The following is a 26,436-nucleotide window of genomic DNA, read 5'->3' as shown; positions in this document are numbered from 1 at the left end:
TTAATACTAAATATATATATTTATAATACTAAATAAATATATATTTAATACTAAATAAATATATATATTTATAATACTAAATATATATATATTTAATACTAAATATATATATTTAATACTAAATACTATATATATAAATATATATATTTAATACTAAATACTATATATATATACATATTTACGCAGTGCATGTGTATCTGTGCTTTATACCTAAAAGTAAGATATTTTTGTCCCTCAGGAATCAACTCTTACCTTCTTGGGGGCAATATGAGTGCATTCCTCAGTCGACACCATCATGCCCGTCTGCCAGCCACACCCACCACACCCATGACCTCCTGGACCTTGTTTTGGAACGAAGTAGCCCTGAGTACAGACTTGTCTTCATTACATAACTGCAGTGGAATGACGTGTCACTCTAATGACTATTTTCATATAATCAGTGAAACTTGCAGCAAAATCACACTGATGTTGCAGACCCAAATTGTACCATTTCTACCCTGGGAGCTCCCCACCAGTTCATTCTCTAGGAATTATGGACAGTCATCTTTGAAAATATTTATTGTTTCATGTTACTTTCTTTCTTTATAAAATTTTCAGTTTTATTACTATTTTTTGATTTTTTTTTTTTTTTAGAGAAAGAGAGTGTCCAAGCGCGAGTGGGGAGGGGGCAGAGGGAGAGGGAGAAAGAGCATCTCAAGCAGGCCCCATACCCAGTGCAGAGCTCGACACGGGGCTCAGTCTCATGACCCTGAGATCATGACCTGAGCCCAAATCAAGAGTCAGACGCTTAACCCACCGAGCCACCCAGGCGCCCGTTTATTACTATTATTATTGATTGATTATAGATTGAAATCTGAGTGTCCCAACATGGTCTATAGAGCATACATCTTCTATCTCTGCCTATGTTTGTAGCCATGCAGCCCTACAGGGTTGAGTAAATTCTCTCTTACTGTGATTGCTGAGAACACAGAGCAGGATTAAGAGCTAATGCATTATTAGGGGCACAATCTAAGGGCTGCGTGAGTGAGGGTAGAAAGGAAGCAGGGTATATTGTACACTAGAAACTAAAACAAAACAAAACAAAAAAAGCAAAAAAAAAAAAATGCAGGAAAGAACAGGGAGTAATGCCACGCGAGGTGCCATGGCTCCTTTATATCGAACCACAGAGAGACGTCTGCTTTGGCTACTTGCCTAGGTGGACAGCCCATTGGAGGGAAAAAGAGAAAGGAAATGTGTTAGCTTGTTTCTTCCCATGCCCTGCATCTCATTGGCTGAAGCTCACCTCGCAGGGAATGAAGCCCCCTGTATTCCTGGGGTGCATCTCTCCATCCCTTTTGCACCCGCATGAGAAGCCAAATCTCACGCCAGTGGTAACAACGTCTCATCCCAATTCGGAGGTGGCAGGAGGCACTTGGCTACCAGCTGGTAGGCATCAGTTGGAAGAATCCCACAGTCCTGCCAGGAATCTATCAGCCACAGTGGCGAATGAGACAGAGCAAGTGGCTGAGGGCCCAGGATAGAGTAAGGACAAGAGAAGCTGAGGACGCGTTTGGAGATCTGTCTGATTCCCAGGCCTCCTCGAAGCTTTAAGTCTTCCGAACACGTTACGCTCCACCAACTCTCAAGAGCACTTGCTGCCCTCATGTTCTACAGGACGCCTTAATTGCTCCTTATCTGAAATTAAAATTGATTCTCATCCTAACACCCATCCTCTTCTCATGACTTCCTTCCTGAGGTTTTCGTTCTGATTTTTTTTGTTCCTTTGGCTAGAAATTAAGGTTTTCTGTTCTTAAGGTTCGAATCACAGATGCTATAGCCCCGAATTCTCTCTGCACCTTTCTTTTGAAGGAAAGATTAGCCTAGAATAAAACCCTTTAATCACACTTCATTTTCCTCCAATTATGTTGTCTGGTTTGAAATCTGGTATAGAGATGTCCACTGCTGTATTTTGTTTTGTTTTGTTTTCCTTTCTTTCTCAAAGCTTCTCCATCATTTGTTTGGCTGAATCTAGGCAGGAATTAGTTTTGTTTTGTGCTTGTAAAAGAGACCCCCGGTATGCTGATGCATGAGATTGTCTCATGTTGGGGAATGTCTGCCTGTTCCCTCTTTATTCCTGGCTGAGCATAATATTAGTGATTCACATTTCTTTTCCTCAGAATATTTTAGACCATGCTTCACAGATTTATGCAGCTGGAGCTGGGGCCTCCCAACTTTTTTCCGTTGTAGTTATTTTTCTTCTGAATGCCAATGCTTTATTGATCCTTGGAATTTAAAAGCTTAACCTGGCTACATGCGGTGTTCATTTATTCTGAATCAATATTGCTCAAACACGGTGAGCTTTGAAGTTTTCAGACTCAATGTTTCTTTATTTCAGGGAAATCATTCCTGGTACTTTTGCCTGTCCCTTGTCCAGACCACCAAGTTCTATTAGAGATGATTTCTGATCTTTTTTTTTTTTTTTTTTTTTTGCCATATGGGCGTGTATGTGTGTGTATTTTTTTTTTTGAGAGAGAAAGAGTGTGTGCACACACTTGAGCAGGGTAGTGGGGGAGGGGCAGAAGGAGAGGGAGAGAGAATCCCAAGCAGGCTCCACGCCCAGCACAGAGCCCAACGCAGGGCTTGATCTCATGACCCTGAGATCATGACCTGAGCTCGTAAACAAGAGTCAGAGGCACCCAGGCGCCCCATTGCCTGATATATTTTAATCATTTTTTAATCATTATTTAATCATTTTGTACTAGCTTGCTGCATCTTAAACATTTTCTTTCAAATCAAGTCCCAGATGTTTTGTGAACTAGACAGCAAATCATACCAACAGCTACTGAAACAAACAGTAAACGTATCCGTTAGGCTCAGGTTAGATAACAGATTTCATAGCTGCATCACAAACAGTTAGGAACCAATCACAACGATGTTGGTGACTAACCACAGAGAAAGGTAAGGTACATCTCTAGAGAGATTCTAGGCCAAGAAAATTCTTATCTCATCCGGAACAGCACGACCTGAATATGGTCCAAAAATGCACAGCATTAAGTTCACCTGGGAGCCTGTTAGAAATCCCAATGTTCCGCATAATGTATAAACTTGTCAAATCACTATGTTGCATACCTAAAACTAATGTAACATTGCGTATCAACTGTGCTTCAATAAAGAATGATAAAATAAAATCTAAACACTAAAATAAAATTTGTAATTTGTTATTAGTTCTTTTCTTGTTCTAAATACATACTCCTTTCTCTGTGTGTCTGTGTGTGTGTGTCCCAGTTCCCTGGGTACCAAATCAGAGTCCAGGTCTTACCCCTCTCTAGGTGAACAAACACGGGTTTAAAGTAGTACTTGTAGAATAGTTAGAGTTGGAAATGAGGGAATAAATAGCTATAGAAAAATAAAACGGATGGCGAATAGAGGTGGCAGAGGGTTCAAATCTCCAGGATGTGCTGCCTCAACAAGAACAAGAGAGAATGGGGGAGCAGAAGCAGATTTGTGCAATGAAGATACACATTCAATTAGAGACACACTGGAATGCAAAGTAAAAATAAAAGTAATATACTTCATCCTGGAAGGGATAGTAGAAACCCTGAATGGTATTTCCAGGGAGGTGGCATGAAATAGAACCACCATGACTCCGGGCAGAGGCTGAGTTAACAGCCACACAGAGGAGGCAGGAAGGCAGGCAGGACGGGGCCAGCCAAGGACCATCACAGAGGCAGAGTGCCAGGGAGCTGGCGTTCTGCCAAGCAAGCGAGGAGGAGAATTGCAGAACACATGAGCGGTCAACACGTCGCTAATTTTGTCTTTGCAGGGGGAGCCGAGCAGCTGTCCAGATGTGAGACTCAGTCACTTACAAAGTCCACGCGTGCATCTTCTTCTATTATTATTTTTTAAATTTTAGAGAGAGAGAGAGAGAGCTCACAATTTGGTGGGGGGGTGGGGCAGAGGGAAAGGGACGAGCAGACGCTGGGCTGAGCGCAGAGCCTGACGCGGGGCTGGATCCCAGGACCCTGAGATCACGACCTGAGCGGAAATCAACAATCAGATGCTTAACCGGCTGAGCCAACTGGCGTCCCAACGCCCCCCCCCCCACCCTTCAGGCATATAGATGCTAAAGGAGTTACCATTTGCCATTTTGCCTCTTGCTCTGATAAGACCTTCAAAGAAAGAGCTTTTATAAGACAGCAGCACAGCGTGGCCCAGATAATGAGCCCAGATTTCCAGTGAGAGAGAAAGAGAGTACCAGCTAGCTGACCAGGGGCATGTCAGGGAAAGGCCCATTGACTCAGTGGGCTGGCGGCCAGCAGGGAAAAACCATTCGAGCTGCAAGAAGCACCAGGACCTGCACTATTAACAAGGTCTATTTCACTTTGATTTTTAGATAATACTGACAAATAAAATAAACCAGTATTCAAATGGCCATTGGTAGGTTTTCTCTAGTTCCTGTTAATTCAAGTAAAATCAAGGGGCGAGTAAATAAACATCTCACCAGACCTGGATGCCCAAAGCCAAGATAGCAAGGTAGGAAGCACTCTGCTTCATGTAGGCTCCTGAGGAATGCTACACTCACGCTCTACAGGTGGAGCATTTATAAATTCCTGGATGAGGTCCAGCAGGTGCTGCAATGGGGCTGGAAGGACCCCAGCCATGTGTGCTCAGTATTAGCTTTAATATCAAAGACGAGCAATGTTCCTGGTTTGCCTGGATGGAGCTCCACTGGGAAGACGTAAATAAAAGACCACATCAACATGTGCCTTTAGAGTTTTAAGTCAAAATCTCTAATCTTTGTCACCCCTCCTTATCAGGAAGTTGTTCAGCTCTTCGCGGGGTTAGTGAAAAGAGATCGGCATTTTGGACTAATCTTTCCAATATTCCATTTTCACATTTCAATTCCTTGGAAATAAAGAAGAAATCTATATGCTGGATCGCTAAAAATAATATCCTTTAAAAATGAATTTTATTCTAAATAAAAACTTAGAAAAGAAGGTATTTCCTTCAAGATGTATTAATCAGTGCGGTGAGAGATACATGAAGGGGCACGTGGGTGGCTCAGTCAGTTAAGTGTCTGCCTTCAGCTCAAGTCACGATCTTGGGGTCCTGGGATCGAGTCCCGAGTTGGGCTCCCTGCTCAGCGGGGAGTCTGCTTGAGGATTCTCTCTCTTCCTCTCCCTCTGCCCCTCCCCTGTTCGTGTTCTCTCCCTAAAATGAATAAATAAATCTAAAAAAAAATAAAAATAAAAGGTACATGAGAGATGATCTGTTTCCAGCATAGCAAAGAGATGGCCATCTACGAATGAGGAAGAAGACTCTCACAGGGAAACAAACTGGCCGGCTCCTTGATGTTGAACATGCAGCGTCCACAATGGTGAGAAATCGATTTGTAATTTAAACCACCTCCCGCCCCCTGATCTATGGTATTTTGTTACAGCAGCCTGAACTGAGACGCGTCAAAATTAAAGTACCAGGACAGTGCCATGTGAAATCCTCAAAGCTCACTACAAATCCTTATAAACACAAGGAAGCAAACGGCACCTTCTTACGGCCATGGTTGTGGAAGAGGTCAGAATTCTCAGGCTGAGGCCTCAGGCTGCCCCACCCGGACCCTCCGAGGCCTGCTCAGGACCACCTCCTCTGCCGTTCGCCATCCCCACTCCGGGTACTGATGAGAGACTCAACAGCCTCCTGGAATTCCATGAGGACTCTATTCTCTGCAGCACCAACCAGAACATTTAGGAAGAAAAACTAGGGAAACTTTTGGAAAGATCCAGTTCACTCATTCCTCGATCTACCCTACACTGGGTACTCTGTGGGCATTGAGGATAAAAATGGCAGAAAACGCGCCGTGATTCCTTCTTATGCTTTGGTGAACAAGACACACACCGGTAATTCTCTGTCCTCTCTTAAAACACACAACAAACTTGACCTCCTAATCCCTCAGGCTCCCATCAATCCTCCTCAAAGCCTTGCTCATCATGGATGTTTCATCTCACTTCCTCCCCTCTCCTCCCTCAGATGGAACTTTAGAGGCATGAGTGGCCTCTTTTGGCAATCCAAAGGGCCCATCTTTGGCCTTACCTGGCCTGACAACATGGTGGCCCCGCCCACAGCTGACCACTCCCACACCTTTGCTGTTTCCCTCCTCCTGCAAGGCCAGGTCTTCCTCCTTAGGAAGCTCTCAGCTTAAACATCACCTGCTGGGAGAGGCCAACCCTCACCGGCCAAGTCCAGGACCCTCCCCGGCTCTTGCTAGCCCATGGCTCTATCCACATCCATGGCCTAAGCCTGTCGTAGCTCTCTGTCATTGCCCGCAGTGGCTGGTTGATGATGTGTTGTCCTCAGGAGAGGAGGACCTTGCCAGTCTGCTCACCATCTGACCCACCATGGCTCATATGAACCACAAAATAGTAAACGTTCAATAAATCTTGGTGACTTGATGAATAAAACCAACCAACTGATGGGTATAAAATATTATAGACAACAACAGAAATTGTGTTCTGTGAGAAAGTGGCCATTCCACAGGGCACCGGACAGAGGATATAGGGGTGGGGGTAGGCTCCACGGTGCGGGAGCTCTGGGCAGGAGGACCTGAAGGCAAGGAAAAGCTGGACACATGCGAACGGGGACATGGTCACTGAGGCTGGTCTTGGGCCCCTGCACTCTCTGTGCCGTGAACCAAGGCAGGACCTGCTGCTCCAATATGCTGGTGACAATGGAAACCAGACATGTTTAGGCATCATCGATAATGTGATCAACAGTGTTGCCTATGTTTTCTTTAAAACAATTTGTTTATGAGCCCAAACATATTCTTCAAATGCTTGTATCTACATCCTACAACAAGAATATCTTGTGAGCACTGTCTTGAACCAAATGAAAATCACAATGAAAATCCCAGGATAATATTGCACCTAGCAAATGTCCTCTAACAAATTCCACTGTCTTAAATTATCCCAATGAAAATGGTCTTGAGGGCGCCTGGGTGGCTCACTTGGTTGAGCGTCTGCCTTCGGCTCAGCTCATGATCCTGGAGTCCCGGGATCGAGTCCCACGTCGGGCTCCCTGCTCAGCGGGGAGTCTGCTTCTCCCTCTGACCCTCCTCCCTCTTGTGCTATCTCTCATTCTCTCTCTCTCAAATAAATAAATAAAATCTTAAAAAAAAAAAAAAGAAAATGGTCTTGCTAAGGGAACACTTATTTTATGAGTAGTTAAGAAATAATACTGAAGAAATCAGGCAGTCTTCCTGACTCAAATCAGGACCAATGTAATGCCGAAAGAGAGTGAAACGAAGTTTCCTACGAGAAGCACAGAGGGTGACAAGAACAAGGCTGCTCCCTGGGTTTTGCTGGGTGAGGAGGGAAGACAGACTCACAGCCTGACAATGGAAGTACACGTTTAGAACGTAAAACATGAAAGCCAAAGATGGTCGAAAACTCAGAGGAGGCGCCAACTCCTACCTGTGGCCAGGTAGATGATGTGGACCAGCATGTCCCTGCCCTGCACCACGTCCACGGCCACGTGGGAGAAGCGGCTGTTGTCCTCCATGAAGGCGGGCACCGAGGTCACGGGCTGCACCACCTCATGCATCAGAATGAACCTCTGAGCATCCTGCAGGTTCCTCTCCGTCAGGTTCATGTATAGGCCCTGGTCCACCGTGCCACACTGCAAGGGAAAGCAGGCCGTTACGGGACACCCACAGGCCGCCTGGACACCCACGGCTGATCCTGGCCACCTGGCCGGAGGGGACATGGAAGCTGAGTCACTGCCTCGTGCAAACACGGGTGTTTCTCCGTTTCCCCTGAACTCCCCGCCCTTAGTGTCCCTCCCATTCCAGATTGGAACCCACTGCATTTGGGGAGTCTTTAAACTCCATCATAAACGAACGATCAGACATTACAAATAAAGAAGTCAGTATTGACTTTAACTTGAACACAGGTGCAGAAAAACTCCCCATCACCTGTTGAGTCGCATGGGAGCTGTCTGGCCACGTGCACGCTATTCTGTCTGCCTGATAAACCAGGGACTCAAATTGAAAATGCAGCAACCAGGAACATCATATAGATCTATTACTTTACCTATTAGAATGATGGGTCTATAAGCAAGATATGGATTCCATGGAGATAGAATTAGGCCACTTTTACCTGTAAATGATATAATATTATTCCAGTATTTTTCACCTGGGTACAAAACACCACAGGCCTTGTTGCTTTGTGCTCATGCTCCAAGCCAGAGTGAGGGAGGAAGGGCGATGGGGCAAGCGGAGGGTAGGGGCGCCTGGGTGGCTCAGTTGGTTAAGCGACTGCCTTCAGCTCAGGTCATGATCCTGGAGTCCCGGGATCGAGTCCCGCATCGGGCTCCCCGCTCGGCGGGGAGTCTGCTTCTCCCTCTGACCCTCCCCCCTCTCATGTGCTCTCTCTCTTTCTCTCATTCTCTCTCTCAAATGAATGAATAAAATCTTTAAAAAAAGAAAAAAGAAGCGACAGGACGAAGAGAAGGAGAGATGTTCAGACAGAGGCGCTGTCGTGAAGACGAGTCTGGTAGATACGGGGGCGGGGGCGGGGGCGATCAGGCCTCGAAACTGCCGAGGAGCGAATCCAGAGCTGCGGCGTGCAGAGGCCGGGCAGGCGGTGCACAGGATGGGTTTTGGCAAGAACCAGGTAGACAGAGGGGTGGGAAAGAGAGAAAAGCTTTCCTGGGGCAGAGCACACAATCAGAAAATCCTCACCAATCATTCTCATCTCTTTCCTAAGCTTAAAAACTGGCGCCAACAAAAGCTGATCCTCGGCAGAACTTCCCATAAACAAGGTGGATGGAAATGGATCTCTCTGTCGGTACCACCTGAAACTACCGTTTATCACACGTCCTCTCTAATGCTTGGTTTCATAACAAGCGAGAGGTGCAAAACTGTAGGATGGAAATGGCTTTTTAAAAAATAGATGGTGGGGCGCCTGGGTGGCTCAGTGGTGAAGCGTCTGCCTTCGGCTCAGGTCATGATCCCAGGGTCCTGGGATCGAGCCCCGCGTCGGGCTCCCTGCTCCGCACAGAGCCTGCTTCTCCCTCTCCCTCTCCCCCTGCTTGTGTTCCCTCTCTCACTGTGTCTCTCTCTCTATCAAAATAAATAAATAAAAGCTTTAAAATAGACGATATTTCCATAGCAACTGACACAATGCTCTATGTGCCATAAAATGATAAGCCAGTTGTAAATTAGAGACTATCAGAGAGACATGGGGTTCCGAGTCTGGTCCAGTGCATCATCAATGTCACAAATCCCTGCAGGGGCAGCCCATGTGCCAGGTGATGGGGACCCCATGCAGTCGGGGCTCGGCCGCCCTGGGAGCCACGCCATCTTAGGTAAGACACCGCCTCTTGGCCTCTCTCGGTTATCTATAAAGTAGCTGGAAAAACACTTACTCCGTTCCCTCCACAGGGCAGTGGTGAGGCCAACAGAGATCATCAGTGGAAGGCATTTGTAAATTAATTGAAAGCACTTGGAAATGCCAAGGAACAAAACAGTGTGCCTGGCACAGAGAAGCCATTCAACCAAGGGTAAATTTGTCTTGAAGCAGGACAGCAATTCTATGGTCCACTGAGCTGCAGTGGCCAGTGGGAAATGTATGAATCAATAAAGGACGGAATCAGTGGGTGACTACACAAGCAGCTGCTAGTGGGGCAGGGGACTGAGCCCGGAGACTTCCCATCATCATCATATTTAACAGTAGCACTTACGGGACAGGGACATTGCCTGTTAGCCAATGTGTGACACCATGAAACTCTCTCCCAGGCTTGGTCTGAGGTCTACCCAGGTGAGCTCTCGTTCCGAGCAGGACTCTGTGTTTGGCAGTTTTCTCTTCCCGAAATCAATGGCAATACTGAAACACAGGTGGCCCTTAGCTCTTTACTTGCTGGGGGATGTTCTACACCCAGGCTTTGTGTTGTGCGCAGTGTTTTTAAAAATCGGCATCCCAAAACCGGGAGTCCTAACACAAAACTGAGGAACTCATGGCTGCTCTTGAGGAATCTGGAGGTCCGCAAGACCTGGGAGGCCTTGGTGGGCTACAGCTGGGTAGTACTAGGACCACGGATCTGCCTTTGGCCTTTTTACCCGGGTCCCCATATCTTAAGTCATCAACCAGAACTGCCACTGTGACACCGTGATTTGTAAGAAATACATATTTGGTCTTTGTCCTCTTTCTGACACAGAGCTCCTTAAACCACGGAAATTCCCTAAGCACTAAGAGCAGTAAAGGCGCCTTTTGTTATGTTAATGAGGTGACTCTGGGCAGCCATAGCCCCCAGGTCACCTAAGGATGGAGGCCAGTTGACAAGAGACCCAACTGAGGGTAGGAACTTTCAGTCCACCTCCTCATCTCCAGGGAGGGGAGAACGGCTGGAGGTTCAATTCAGTCACCAAGGGCCGATGATTTAATCAATCACGCCTATGTAATGAAGCCTCCATAAAAAGGCTTCCCAAAAAGGACAGAGTCCAGACGGTTTCCAGGTTGGTAAACATGTGGAGATTTGGGGGGAGTGGCACTCAGAGCGGGCATGGAGTGTCTCTCCCAACACCCTGCCCTGTGCATCTCTTCCAGCTGGTGGTTCCAGAGTTAGGTCCTTTTGTAACAAACGGGTAATTCTAGTACGTAAAATGTTTCTGTGAGTTCTGTGAGTCCCACTAGCAAATTAAGTGAACCCGAGGGGGAGGTCCTTGGAACTTCCCATTGATAACTAATGGGTCAGAAGCACAGGCGAGGACCTGGACTTAATTAAGATCAGCATCTGAAGTGGCGAGGGGCTGGGTGGGAGCCTGGTGGGACTGATCCTTGTACCTGTGAGGTCTGATGCTATTTCCTGGTAAACAGTGTCAGAACTGAGCTGCCTCGTAGGACACCCAGAGGGTGTTGGAAAACCGCTTAGTGGTGTGCGGAAAATTCCTACACACTGGAACTGGGTAACAAAATCGTTGGCCAAGAACTAATTTTGAACTATACTCCATAACATCTTGGTTTATTTTGTCAGCCTATAATAAATATCTCACCCAAGGATTCTTTTCCAACTATTTTGAAAGACATTTAGATTTATAGTATATATTTATTGGCTCGGAAGTAACTCACCTAGCTCTCTAATGGGCTGCAAATTCTCTAGCTGTGCCTTAATACACTGGGTTCCCGCAGTGTCTGTGTGACACCTTGGGGACTCGGTGCAAGAGGGAAACAATACAAAGAATCATTGTCCTCAAGTGTGTTACAAACCACAGTGGCTGTCTTGTTAACGCTTCTGAGAGTAATAAGAGTCATCATTCTACTAATTTTTTTAATGCAATAATATTGACATTTTTGTTTGTTTTGAAGACAACAGACCCATCCTCATCCCGGCTCGCCGGAGCTTGGTGCAAGTTCACAGTCACCCAGCCTCACGCTTAGAGTGCCTGATCTGAATGGCACTTCTTCCTCCCATCTTGCTGCAAACCTGCTCTGTGTATCAGAGGGTCCTGATGACATGGCCGCCCCCTTCATTTGGTCCAGCAACGGCCTCCTCATCTGCCTGACCACTTTTAAGGGTCTGTCTTCCATTTTGGCTCCATCCTTTCTGATTGATGGTTATCAAAACTGCACAGAAAATTCTGGAGTCTGTCCACTGGGTCTGGATGGTGTTTCCTGTTACTGACCAATGTTTTCCCTTTCGAAGCTCAGGGCCGGGATGACTCTGGGGAGTGCAGGCTCTGACCAGGTAGCTTTCCCAGCACTGCCTATGGTGGTTTCTAGATGGCAACCAATACAAATACGAAACATTTTTCATTGTTTTGTTATTGTTTTCGATATTGAGATTTCTGTATTAAATCTTGAAAAATGATGCACTGTCCCTCCTAAGCCATTCTTCTTCCTGAACCTGAATCACATTTCTGCTCCTCTAACTAATCTGCTGGTTCTAGTTACAAGTGCTGCATAAAATTCCAGATGTCAGTAGGCAAACAAGAATAAGAAAAAAAAAAAATCGAACCACTTCTCACTGCTGGTTACTGCAAACAGAAGGCCATTTATACATGACTACTGGAGGGATGCTTGGTTCAAAACGTATTCCCACCCTGTGCCAGCTAGATGGTCTCCTGAACGTCAGTCAGGATGCCTTTGCTAACACGGTTATCAAATATGGTAAACCGAAAGAAAATCCTTGGGACTTATTTGTACCAGAAATTATACAAGGAATCATCATCATCTATAATTTCCGTTCCCTGCAAATCTTAAATTCTACCCAAACAAGTTCAGCCCAGCTAAGCAAGCTTCCCACCCGGAATGCATGCCACATCTCTGCAAGCTTCGTTGGTTTGATGGCACAGACCGACTCCCATCTCATAAACGTGAGTAAGCCCTTCAGTGTGACACTGGCATTATAAAACCAGACGCCCGTGGCCTTCTGAAATGAGGGATTTTGCTGTGTGCTACAAATATATTCAGACAAAGGGGCTAAAAGTTATCCACTGCCTGGAGGTGGTAAGGCATCACGGGCTTATTAAGTCACTGTTCATTGTGAAGACTTTTGCAATAGAAACATCAAGGCATTACAAGTACCCTATAAATTTAGTGAGCACTTTGTTAATTTTTCTTTAACCTTCGGGATTTTACAAAGAACTTTCTTAAAGGGGATGATCTATTTCACCTTCAGGATTTTACAAAGGGCTTTGATAAATAGTTAACGTTGCACCGCGGCATCCGGGGGGAGGGTGGAATTCGGGTGCAGAGACTCAGCAGAGGGGCAAAGAGTCAGCGTTTAGCTAATAATGACATAAACGGTTTATGCTGCAAGGACCTGGGGCTACACTTCAGGTTCGGTTCCCGCTGAAGTGTTAGCTCACCTGACCTGTAATAGGAATTTCTTTGTCTAGTACTGAACTTTCTTAGTAGCGGGGCTGGGATAATACACATAAACCTGATCCCTCGGTTTCCCGACTTACAAAGTGTGGATGACGCTGCTGACTTTACAGAACTGGGGAGAAGAGACAGCAACAAGCATATGACCAGGCATTAACACAATGTGTGACACCCAGAAGACACAATGTGTGACACCCAATAAATGGCCCCTAAGAGTCTTCCTCTCCAAATACATTCTACAGTCAGCAAGGCTCATTAATCAATATTAGCAAAATTTATCCCTAAAATATTCCTGCGTCTCTGTATCCCACATCCCTCCTCTCATTGGTGAAAATGAGAGATGGAAGATGCTAAGTGAATGGTCAAGTAAACCAGGAAATAGTAAAGAGCATGTAAAAACCACCCATCTATCTCAAATCCCATGCTCTTAAATAAAAATTAAAATTAAAATAAACCCTCTTTCAAAACAATTAGAGCTGAATGGTTCCTGCCAAAGTCCAAGTAAAGTATACAATAATTGAACCTTTCCATATTCCCAAATTTTCGCAAAAGCCAGTGCGTTGAGCTGATAAACCAACCTGAACTTGGAGGCCTGAGTACAGAAGGCGCTTCTAGCCCTGACTCGTTGGGGTAACTGACGGTCTTTTAGACAGAAGAGGCTGGGGCTTTGCATCTGAGGACTGAGTCTGAGATCCCAGCTCCGCTGCGATTCCAGCAGCGTCCTGGGCCTGATTACCTGCACTGAGGCTCAGTGCCACTCTCTGTCTGTGGGAGAGTTTGTTACTGATCACGGTACTGTTGCGAGCATGCACCACGACGAGCGCAGAGCTGGAACGTGGTGGTCCTAAGAACTACACCGTGAGGAGGGAGTCGGTGATCCCGTAAGCATTCTGGTCAGAAGGGAGGCCCTCAAGGGAAGCCTGCTGCTGTGAACTGAATGTTCGTGTGGCCCCTGAATGCACAAAGTCCCAACCCCCAGTGCGGTTGTCTTCAGAGATGGGGCCACAAGGGTGTCACAAGGGTGGGGCCCTGATCCCAAAGGATTAGTGCCTCTCCCCACTCACTGAGGAACGGCCCCACGAGGACGCGGTGAAAAAGTGGCCATGTTTAAGCTGGGAAGAGAGCGCTCACCAGAAACCGAATCAGCCAGAGCCTTGATCTTGGACTCCCAGCCCCCAGAACTGTGACAAAACACAGGTCTGTCATTCAAGCCACGCAGTAGGGGGTATTTTGTTACGGCGGCCTGTGCAGACTCATACACCTGCTGACCGACCAAACGTGAGAAAATCACATTAACTTCCCTGGGTCTCAGCTTCTTCTGAAATTGGAAGATGAGAGTAGATGACGTACAGAGCCCCTTATAGCTCAAACATCCTGTAATTTTGTGATTCATAAACTCAGGGCCACCATCTGTTCAGCTTCCCCCCCCCGCCCCCCAGTGGCACCATCACATCCTGCTCACCCCGACAGGAAATCTCGCCATAGTCACCAATTAGGGCTCTAATTCTGTTTATGCATCTCCACGGCTCTGTGTCTCAGGCTCCATTCACTATGGTGTCATTCATTAGGGATCAGAGCTTCTGGGGACACAGAGTCCACCATCATCAGCACTAACTAAAGCTTGGATGCCCAGCCTGCTGCTTCATGCTGGCCTTTTTCAGTTCAGCGTCCGGCGGCCCAGCCCACAAAAGGCCCCTTTTCAGCCCTGGCACCTCAGTTGACAAAAGGCTTCGGCCCACTTCCATGAGCCCAAGCCGAGTGCAGGCCCGGGGGTGAGGGCTGGGGGAGCTCCCAGCTGCACGCTGCATGCACTGGGGTTTCAACTGTGTCGGCCCATCTACAGGAGGTTCTGCTTTCTAGGGGAACGAGGGTCCCACTGCCCCCGCTGAAATTACCTGGAAGTTGGGGTTGGGGTTGGGATACGGCAGCCAGGCAGAGCGTGAGTTCTCCTGGTACTTGAAGGGTCCGTTAAAGGCCTGGGAGATGGCGCTCAGGTTGAAGACGCACACGGCCGAGGCGGCGATGCTGTTCCTGGGGGGGGGGGCCGAGAAAGAGAGAAGGGGAGGCAGGTCAGAGAGCCCCGCAAGGACACCTTCCGGACGACCTCCAGCTCACCGTCTCCCAAACACCCCAAGGATGAAGTCGAAGCAGGGCCCGGGGTGCGTCTGGGGCTTCTTTGTGGATGCAGGAGCACGTCGGTGCAGAAGCACGACTACTTGGCAGTTATGACATTTCTAATCCTGCCGCACGGGATTAATTCACTCAGCCACAGAGAAAGGGACAAAGGACTGTGAAGAGTTTCATGGGAGGCCTTTTAAGTTCTGGAGGAAGCAGACGTTCTCCTCCAGGGGCCGGTGCCTCCCCCCAGTCCAGCGTGGCTCTCGACCCACCGTTTCTCTGGTTCCTCTAGATGGCAGTGGGGTATGCTGCTGCTAGAGCTGCTGCTTTTTTTTAAACCCCCAGAGAGGGGTGTTTGTAAGCTTTCAAAAAATAACCAACTAAAGGCATTTTGCAAAAAGTGCCTGCCAGAGACCCTTCCTATCTTCATTTTTTTTTTTTTAATTTAAAAAGCATTTTAAATTCAAAGGGTCAGAGAGAAAAAATTGATGTAGGAAATCTTGAAACCTCAAATTGGAGTTCAAGCTCTGCAGAGGGAGCTGTAAGTGGGAGGCTCGCAGGAGTTCAGTGCCCTTTTACAAAGTGTGGCAACAGCAAAATGTTGTCTGGTGAAGTAAACCTGCATTTTCGAGCGCAGCTCTGGTTTTTGCCCCTGAGAGCCGCCATTTTTAGACATTCGGGAACAAAACGGTAAAAGCGTCACAGACCCCACAGTGCAGTAGTATACCATTTCCTGCCGCCCGACTCATGGCCAAGTACATGGTCCCGGGGTAGAAGGAGCTAGAGACGTGACCTTCGTCCCGCTCCCCAGCCCTAAGAGTGGTCTTAGTGGGTTTACAGAAGCAAACCAAAAGTATGAGCAGAAGCACCAGAGAGCTTAGCCACAGCGTGAGGCAGCCATCCAACAGAGAACCGGGCAGTAACTGGCTGCCTCTGATCATCACTTTCTCTCAGTTTGGAGCAAATCTTGCGGAGAATGTGGTCATCTGTCCAGAGGGTAAGATCCAGGCTGACATATGAGAGGGAGAAGAGGCGGGGTCTACTGTGGGACTAGGAGCGGATGTATCAGAAAGGGGTCCCCAAGCCCTGGTGAGAATCTGTGTTCAGGAGGGAGAAAGGGAAGATCTAGCTATTCTGTCTCTCCTCGTATAGAGGCTACATGCTGGGGGATTTCCAACATGATGGGCATCCGCGTCACCAAACAAACTGAATGCAATATTCTGAAACTTATTTTTGCGAGTTTCTAAATTGCAATTTAGAACTGCACCATTGGAATGGCCCAGACACAGTACTTACATAACTTTTTAAAACTGTTCGTTTTTGCCCAGAGCCAGGGGAACGAACAGCTAAGTAAGCCAAGCTCCCGTTGTGTACAAAATTGATGTCAACTCAGCAACTGAACATCCGTCTTGTGCAGCCAATACTATTTCTTAAACCAGGTTTTGGAAAGCAAATCAACTTCAGAAACTATAAATTGATTTTTTAAAAGAAACTTATCAAGGAGGGAAAATAACCTCTAGGGCTGAAAACCAGGTTTACAGTAAGACGGCCATGGTGGGGTAGGGGTGGGTGGGGAGCCATCCATTTCTGTCTTATTCTTCTAACTTCATGTCAGAAAGAAGACTTCATGGAATAAATGCTATTTTCGAGTGGCTGTTAACATTTAAACTCGGTAGGGGAAAGAGTGAAAGAGTAACAGGGAAAGAAGAGCAGACGAAGTGAGTCTCCGGCAATTTCTTCAGGCTTCCCCGATTCTCCCAGGACTGTGAGGTTTTCCGGGATGCAGAGCTGCCTTCCACACTGAAACCAGGACAATCCCAGACCTTCTGGGATGGCTGCTCACCCCTATCCCCTTTATCAGCCCTTTCAACCCACCCTGATTCAGGTTTTCTGCACTCTTAGGTCGCCAGATTAGAGATTTCAAAGACGGTCCAAAGCAGAGCCTACACTACGGACCACCGTTACCACCAGCAAAAGGGAACCCAGAGTCTGAGTATGAAAAGGCGATCTGTTGCCCCTGGGTGGGAGGGTGTGATCCTAATGAGTCTTTCAGGGCACAGCCACTAAGAACAGGAAATAAGTGTGGGTCACCCGCCATCCTCCTCCAGACTAAGAGTGAAAGAAAGACCAGGAAACTTCCCATGCTTTCCCTTGTCCAAATTTTGTCAGTTCTGGAGCTAGGAGTATCTCCCCTGAAGAAAAAAGACGTTATAGGCTTTTCAAGAATTTTTTAAACGTATAGTCATTTTAGAAATGCCTGCCCAAGTTATCCATCTCCAGGAACAATGGTTTAAAAACGTAGCTCCAGGAAAGTGAGAATGTGCATTTCACATAGGAGCAGAGATTCAGGCATGAGTTACGTTATCTCAAAGATCAGACTCTTGAGACAACACCGCCTTCATTATGCACAAATGCACGATTTGCATGTAGAAAAAAAATGCATCTGATTATTTGCCAGCATTTTAGACAGTGCCCAGAACACACTGGCAAATCAGGAAGGAGAAGTTGATAGTCGAATTAAGTTAATGCTACAATTACCTGAGGATAGACTGAAACTTTTTGCTTCACTTTATTCTCCTAATACCAGTCTCAGAAATCACATTATTGTTACATAACATTTAGTTCACACTCAAACATTTATTTGGCCATAAGCCCAGTAAAATAAGAAAGATTTCTTTTAAAGCAACTTTCCAACCTCAAAGGTCAAAGCACAGTAGACTCATTCACCATGAACAGAGGCGCAGGGACAGAAATTTTTTTTTCCAGTTACTTACACATTGGTGGTAAAGATGCCATAGATCAAATCCAGCTCAGGCAGGAAGAACGTGCTCTGCAGTTCATTGTAGTAAAAGGGGACCTCCCCGGGCCGGGAGCAGTTCAAACGAGCCTTCATGAACGTGGTCCAGGTGTCCTCCAGCAGGAACCGCCCCCCAATGTCGTTCTTACAGACACGGGCAGCTCTGGAGAACACGGTTTTCCCACAGTCGTGCTCCACGGCATTTTCTCGAAAAAAGAAGTAGGTGAAATTTCCGATGTCATAAGAGGACACGAAGTTTGGTTCTGGAGGCCAGAGGAAAGAAGGAAAGTGTAAATGTTCATCTGATGTTTCTTTATGTCTTACCTCCTCAGGATTTTGCCCAAGGAGACGTGGGTTTGTGCAGACAACACCCAGGTTCGGAGGGACGCACCGCTGCCCCGTGAACAGCTCAGTGATCTGTGCTAAGGGCAGAACTCGGGACACAAGTTCCAAATGACAAGAAATCGCCCGCACGATTCCACACAAAAGCTTCCTGAGTGAATGCAGCCCTCGAGTCACAGAACATTAATGCCTTCAAAACTGTGCAATACACTTGAAAGCAACACGTACTAGTTATTTATATATTCTCACGCGACCTTCAGAAAGCATGCGAAAAAATGAGATTAAACATACGCAATGTGGTTCAGAATACAGGAGTCCAGTATCATGTTCGTTTTTGTAGAAGACAACAAAATTCTTTGATCTTACTTGTATCCAGGAGTATGACTGACATAATTTATGTGCTTTTAGTGAGAACTTGAAGACGGTTCTCGTTTGTGAAAACTGAAACAAACATCGAAAACTATCAGGTTAGTGTCCTGAATTCGCTTTAGCAATTCCAGTTACTATGGTGACCATGGACCTGTGAGGACCAGCCCTTACTTTCCTATTTTTGGGTGGCTGGGAAATCCACATAGAAAGAGGGGAGTGTATGGAGATGGGGTCATTGCCTTCCAGCTTCCCGGTCTCATAATTAGCTTAAAAATAGGGATTCCGAAATGACAGAATGATGGCAAAATCTTTACTTAATCACCAAGCTCATTAGGAGTTAAAGAATTTGGTAGTTTATCAACTGCATTTCACATCTAGCATTCCAAGTGTTACCTCCGTAGCTTCTTGTGTGAATCCACTGATGACAGAAATGATACCCTTTCAGACATGGATACACCCTAACATTTATCTTTTAAAAATTTGACTCTCACTCTCTCCTCTATTGCTCGGGGCTTTCTATTCAACCAGCAACTGTCTGAATTTTATGGTGCCATTGCGATAATATGGCAATAACCTTTTGTGTTCAAAATTAATGGAAAGATACACACAAGAACTATATCCGCAAGGACGCATTTCAGGGACAATTAGCTTTGGGGGGTCATTCGATTGGCCTTGAACTTTGCCAGATCCAATCAGATTGTACCAACGCACGTGTTACTGGAGGACTACTAAAAGTATGTTTGACTACAAGACAACCCATTAATGTGAAAAGTAAGACACAACAGGCTCACCTCAGATGTGAATGTAGACGTGGAGGTGGCGTTGACTACGACCCGTCTATCCAAGAAACTGTTGCCAATTTTCAATTAACACATATATTAGATATCATCACAAAATGTCTCATTTTAATTCAACCTTACATTGTAAAGGTGTCAGAATGACTCTAGGTTGTGCACGCTGAACATGCAATGTGTTCTTCTCAGTCCATGATATTGTTCTTAAGTCATTTAATTACATCAAGTAATAGAGACTTCAATAAGGACTATTTTTCACTTATAAACTGTCAAACATCCTATTAGATCACTGTTGCGTTAGCCTGAAATGGGTATAAAGGAAAGCAGATTGCATTAAAATGTGTGAGATGGAAGTTAGTTGTATTTCCTGTACAGTAGGCTTTCATATCCGAGAGAGATGCTCACAGACACAGGAGGTGACTTGAGTTTTGGGACATACAGCAAAATAATGGGGCAGTTTTTGAATCTGTGTTCACTGAGCCTCCAAAGAAGAATGACTCATTGATGAAGACCCCAAAAGCAAAGATACGGAATAATTACCAAACTATATTTTGGTTTCTAAAGAAAATATTCGCTTATACGTCTAATTCTAAAGAGAAGACTAAACAAATCATTTCAGAATATGTCCTGTACCCAGGCTCTACAACCAGACTGTAGTTTGATCACTGTACTAAAAACAAACAACAAAAATTATCGTGATCATCATGACAGCAACAACCACAGAGCTGACCGAAGATGGAGAAAACAAAGAAAGAAGGTACAGGACTGGGTGTGTCTAGCCTGGGGCCATGGACACCAACACACGTGGATGAGGTGTGGGCAGAGTCCACAGAATTTATCAAACACCCTCACAAAGACCTGTTCCTGCTACGAATTCGAGGACACACCACCTGGAGACCAGAGTATGTGTCTCTAGGAAGTCTTGAGCAAGAAAATGAGAAGCTACAAAGATAAAAATATCTGTCACGGTTTCTTCCAGTCAAAGCTGAGTCTGTAATTTAAAAATATCTGCAGAGTGCTAATGCTATGGGGCCAGGCTCTACACTCGGGGCTTCGCATTCACGTGCTCGTTAAACTCATAGGGATCGTAGACGTAGGTGCTGTGTTACTAGTAAGCCGCCCAAGTTCACACAACTAGCCATGGGGGGCATGGGGTGGGGGTTATGTCTTGAATCCAGACAGTCTGACCTAGGTAAGAGCCTAGGCACTTACCATTACACTCCATTGAAAACAAAACAAAACAAAACAAAACAATGGGCTGCAAGAGAACAACTGACTATGTTAACAATATTCAAGAACAAAACTTAGGGGCGCCTGGGTGGCTCAGTTGGTTAAGCGACTGCCTTCGGCTCAGGTCATGATCCTGGAGTCCCGGGATCGAGTCCCACATCGGGCTCCCTGCTCAGCGGGGAGTCTGCTTCTCCCTCTGACTCTCTTCCCTCTCATGCTCTCTATCTCTCACTCTCTCTCTCTCAAATAAATAAATAAAATCTTTAAAAAAAAAAAAAAGAATAAAACTTAGTATTCTGGACAATGCTTTAGAAACCAAAGTGGGGAACAGGTTGACTCAGGAAGAAAATGCCCAGATGAAATTTACCCTGCAGCTATTAGGAACATCAGGAATGACACAGAGGAGAGAAAGCGGGAGGAAGGAGCCAATAATCCAAGGGCTTATCAGGCAAGAGTATTGCTGGGAAGCATTTGCCCAACTCCGTTTTGACGTTTCAAATGGTGCCACCACAGCCCCAGAGAGCCAGGGAGCGACTGTTAGGACATTTATTCCACTCTCATCGTCCGCCCCACTGAATAATCTCACTCCGATGTCTCCTCAAAGGGGGACACTGGCTAATGCCATGCAGATAGGCCCACAGCTTCCTCTCTTCACAGAGAACCTCCAATAGCTCTCCAACCCCCCTGCCCCGAGACAACTGTATGATAGGGTGACAAAGCACATTTTAGACAGAAATGTGTTCCCACACACATTTTTTCCGACTGAGAAAATGGGGAAGAATTTGTGCTTGGTGTGTAGTATATGCTGTTCTAGAATCCACCACACAGTGTGTAGGTCCATTGAGTCAGGGAGCTAACCGACACTTGGAGACCCATTCTGCTGTCCACAGTGGCCCTTCAGGACGATGACGGGTCTCTGACTGTGGGACCTGCTGTAAAACCAGGACACTCCATTTCCTGGAAAGCAGAGCCTTTTGAAACGCAGCCAGCCTCCCGTTCCTTTTCCAAAGACAATAAAAAAGCTGGAATAATTGTTGGACAGACAGCCAAATATCTCCCGCATTTACAGATATAAATCTAGAGGTGGGGGATGTTTGGATCTCACCAGGCAGTATAATAAGATGCATACTGTTTCCCTTCCATTATTTAAGTTCTGTCTCTTGTTAGACTGTAATTCACCACAAACTAGTAATCTGTCACTCCTGAGTGAATTGAACAAGTCATAAATCAGGCACTGCTTTCTTGTCTACAATGAATGTGAGTGCGTGAAAGAGAGATCTGAGTGGTTCTTTATTCTTTATTGTCATTAGAGCTACACATGAATACAAGGTGTGCTGCCAATTCAGAAAAAAAAGAAAGACATGAGTATGTCAGCTCATTATAAATATATGCACAGAGAAACTGGTTTTCCTCATGTTTGTACAACATATTGAGTCATGGATTACAGAGCATTTTACAAAATATGTCATAAGAGGAAATATGTTTCATGATATAGGAACTTTTATTTTATACATTTACTTATTAGTGACCATGCAGATAGGGGTAAGAGAAGAGATCCATGAGATAATAAACGTGAGTAATGAGAAGAAAAGCTTCAACGTTTCTGAGATTTTGACCATGTAAAACCAAATCCTGAACATCCTAATGGATCCTTCCATTCTGTATTCTCTCTCATGTATCAACTCCTGCATCCATCTGGAGGCCCCTCATGTTCGGTGGTTCAGTCTGATGACTGACCGGATCACCGAGAGGTTCCTGATATAGAAATATTTGTCCAAATTAATGCCAATGGATATTGAAGACAGAAAGGAATTCCAATTTGCCAACTTTACAAAAGTCTTACTAGAATCAGAATCTATCATAAATCCTTTTTCAATCAAAAGCCACCTTGTAATACACTCACCAAAGGCCAACTAGAAGATGGCTGGGCATGGAGCCCGTATGGGCCGTGGCTCTGCCCATCCCAGCTTGAAACCCTGGGTTGGACCATGGACACCTGGAATGTTCTTTCATCCCATATGACAATTCAGGGCACAAAAGACCTACTTTGCCGCAAGGATTAAAGAGACTGGTACACAGCAGACTCTCAGTAAGTGGTGCCTATAATTATTATTTCACGATTTACTCTTGATTTCCCTCTTACTAATTTATATTTAGTAAGACTCCACATAATGATAATGACTAATCAAACATGCAAATGTTAAAGGTGATCAAAATTTGAGAAAGATAAATAAAGCCATGCTGAATGCAAGCTATTCCACAAAAAAGAAAGGAGTTAATGGAACTGATCTTTAGACATGACACAGTGAGCCAGATATTTTTAATTCCTAAATTTGTTGGTGTCAGTCACTACCAAAACAATTTCCATATATGTTCCTAGATTTCAAACCCTCTCTCACTGTGCACATTTTTCCCTTGTTACACCTCCATGAAAATCTGCTGCAGGGTGTTCCAAAGTAAACTAATTACATCTAGGTATTTAGTAAGCATGGATAATTACACTAAAATTAAATTAAGTACAATGTGGTTTAAAAGCCAGTGACATACTAAAGCTTTCCCTAAGACTTCCAGTAAAAGACAGACAGACAGATGGGTACGTTTGTATGTGTGTATACGTGTCTGTGTGTGGGTCACATACACACATACTTATTGGGGTGCATGTATATATGGCTCAATACTTCCACCTACTGGCTGTGTGAACTTAGTCAAGTTATTTCACAGCACACATTCTGTGTCCTGTTTTAGAACGATGGTACCACCACCCAATATGCACCACTGGGGGAAATCAGAGGTGATGAGCGACAAGTGCTTAGCACTTAATCGCTCGGCATCAAGATATAGATCACCGTTCATTTGTAATATGCAAATTAAAATCTAAATATGTATGTGATGTATGCAAAACATGTGAATTAACATTGGCACACATATCGGTAAACATATCAGTATTTATTTAACAAGCTAAATCATAAACCCCTCCATCATCGGCTACTCACCACCTACGGCGGGGTAGGGGGGAGGCGGTGCTGGGCACTGGGTGTGCGGGCAACTGACCAGAAGAGCTCATGCCCTCATGGACAGAGTGAGGAAAACAAACAAGACAGACCAACAAGCAATCACAATGACGACAAGAACGATGAAGACCACCAGCAGCGAGGTGAATTCAAGAACTGGAAAGGAGAGGATCAGAGAAAAGGCAGAGGGAAGGCTGGGGACGGGCCCCCAGGCCGAGAGCAGGAGGGACCACAGCTAAGAGGAGACCCCAAGAGTGGCCAGGAATGGCACGAAGCTCGTGTTGCAATGAAGGAATCCGCCTGACAGGAGAAGGCCAGGACAGCAACCCAGACCCGAGTTGGGATGTCAACTGCCCCTGGAGAGTCACTGAGGAGTCTGAAAAAAAGGTGTATGATCCACGTTCCTGTGTGTGTGGTGGTGGGCAGTGGTCAGGGAAAAGGGGGACGGGGCCCCCAGCGTGTCCTGAGTGGTCACCGACGGCACTCAGATCCCCAAGTCCTTCACTCCCTGAGCACCCAGCAGAAGGACACCCCTGCGTCAAACCAGAAGCGTGGTTCCAGCCGACTTGATTCCTTCTTGCTTCCAGGGGAATATGACCTGGTGAAAATGTGGTATCTGCATGGATTTGCGGATTCTAGCAGGAGCAGCCAGGACCAAGGGGACCTGTGCTGTCCCTCCCTGAAGGAGATCTGCCCCCTCTGTGTGAGGACTCACCCTGAAAGCCCAAGGCTCTCCCTGGAATTCTGCCTCGAGGTCTAGAGGAGCTTCGCTAACTGGCCGTCAGCTAGATGTTCTCGCCCAAACTGACAAACACATCCTCGTGTGTTCTCCCTCCATCTGTTCCAAGCACAAAGCCTCCGCAACCTTTCCCTTCTCCCGTTAAGCATCTACCATGTCACACGTTCCTAGGCTCAATCTGTTCAAACTAATTTCACGACTATGTATTTCTGAACATTTTCAAAACAGAAAGTTTCCATTTACCACGTTCATTTTTTCCTGATTACCTTTTCAATGCAGCAGTTTACTTCTTTTAAGAATGAATCATTGAGCCTGCAGAACTGTGAATCAAAAGCTAGGAATTTTTTTACAAATTGCCATATTAACTTGAATTCAAAGATCTTAGAAACATTTTAGTGTTTATAAAATGGCTTTATTTATTTATTTTTTGAAGATTTTACTTATTTGACAGAGAGACACAGCGAGAGAGGGAACACAAGCAGGGGGAGTGGGAGAGGGAGCAGCAGGCTTCCTGCCGAGCAGGGAGCCCAACGCGGGGCTCGATCCCAGGACCCTGGGACCATGACCCGAGCCGAAGGCAGCCGCTTAACGACTGAGCCACCCAGGTGCCCCTATAAAATGGTTTTAAAGCGGAAGAAGACAAGATGTGAGAGCTCACTGGAAAAGGGTATCAGGCTGGAAGAGTAGGCGGTTAGACCACGTCAACCTGAATGACTGGTCTTTGTCTCCTGAGCTGACCCGGGCCAGGGCAAGGCAGAAGCCCAAAGGACAGACTCCACTGTCCACCATGTAGCAGTGCATGATAAAACGGGAGAGGCCACTGAGGGGCTACAAAGGGTTTAACAGAATAATACGGAGACAAATTTACTGAAACACGTAGACCTGGGGATCCTATAAACAGGATGACAATATGAGTTACAAGCCAAACAGGAGCACTTTTGAGAGGGACAGGGAGCAATGTTATAATCATGCCAGGGTGGCAGAAGGGACCTAGGGCTGTCGCAAGGAAATGGCTCATGATCTCTAGACAATACATTGAACCATTTTCCTGCCTGGTGATATAAGTACTAGAAAATTTCTATACATTATCTTCTCTCTAATGGGACATAACTTCTCCAGGTGGATTTCTTTTTTGTTTGATGCAGGTCTCCGTATGACTTAGTGTATCGAGTTGGTGCCTTTGGACACATATTAACTTGGAGGGGGAAAGAAGGGCTCATTCATCCGCTCTCTTCTGAAATGTGCAAATTGAAAGTCCAAATGACTGACTGGCGAGTACAGAGCCATCACCACAAAACGGAAGGGATTCTGTGCTCCCCCAGTTTCAGGCATTCGGCCCAGAGACCCATCAGTGCACAACACTGCTTGCAAAGGGCACCACAAGAACCGATTCCTTCATGTCACTTAGCAAACTTCTGTGCCCATGAAGGGCTCTTTTAAATTATGCCACGGGCCCTTCTGGGTTGGGTTTAATAATTGCCGTTCATCTCATCTCTTTTTGCAAGTTTTTACCAGTAAGGAAACCCTCCTCACCTTCTCCGGAGTCCCCCACCCCTCTTCCGTGGTAGCTCGTGCATAAAAACGTGGACCTCGGGAGGGAGATAGAGGCAGGTTATGATGTTGCTGTTTCCTAAGATGTGGATGAGACGGAGGGGAGGAGGGAGCCCGTGGAGGGGGGAGGATGCAAGCTCCGGAGTGGGTGTGTTTGCAAATCCCGGCTCATGTACACATCAGCCTAGTGGCTCTGGTTCAGGGGGCTAGCCCCTCTGACCACAGCTTGCTCATCTGTAAAATAAGGACAATGTCATCTCCCTTGGCGAATTTTGTGGAGGATTACAGATGGCACATGTATGGAGTCTCCCATCCACCTGGTAAGTTCTAAAGAGCCACTGCGACCCCTATGATATAGATAATCAAATTGGATTTACAGCACAGTTTCCAATAGACCTGCATCCCACTCAAGATGGACAATCTGCCTGAAGTCCCACCAATTAGAAAAGGTGGCTCTTCGGGCTGGGTCCCATGTCACCCAATTGCTCCCATGCTCTAGGCCCACACCTCATCCTAGAGAGCTACAACCTCACCCATTAGATGTCAGGCTTTAGCCTCACAGCTGCAGTACCGAAGAGAGCCCACTGTTCACCAATGACACCCCTTTTAAGCATCTCCCCAGATGCCCGTTTAA

At 46.0% G+C, this 26,436-nt stretch overlaps 1 protein-coding gene across 22 annotated transcripts in view; it reads right to left on the bottom strand.

Moving 5' to 3' along the window:
- The window catches only part of SEMA5A (semaphorin 5A), a 476,158-nt gene that overhangs the window by 131,714 nt on the left and 318,008 nt on the right, over positions 1 to 26,436 (bottom strand). For all 22 annotated transcript variants that reach the window (XR_003522009.2, XR_003522010.2, XR_003522006.2 and 19 more), the window contains 3 exons: positions 17,744 to 18,029; positions 14,747 to 14,882; positions 7,443 to 7,647 (listed from right to left, as the gene is read on the bottom strand). Coding sequence is in view for 11 of the 22 variants with exons in the window: in XM_027605227.2 (XP_027461028.1) it covers positions 7,443 to 7,647; positions 14,747 to 14,882; positions 17,744 to 18,029 (627 nt within the window). In the remaining 11 variants the exon portion in view is untranslated. The remainder of the gene's footprint in view (positions 1 to 7,442; positions 7,648 to 14,746; positions 14,883 to 17,743; positions 18,030 to 26,436) is intronic.

This window comes from Zalophus californianus, chromosome 5 (assembly GCF_009762305.2).
Source record: "Zalophus californianus isolate mZalCal1 chromosome 5, mZalCal1.pri.v2, whole genome shotgun sequence".
In the NCBI taxonomy this organism is placed as follows: domain Eukaryota; kingdom Metazoa; phylum Chordata; class Mammalia; order Carnivora; family Otariidae; genus Zalophus; species Zalophus californianus.
The sequence above is the reverse complement of the archived record's forward strand: the minus strand, read 5'-3'. Positions and strand labels throughout refer to the sequence as shown.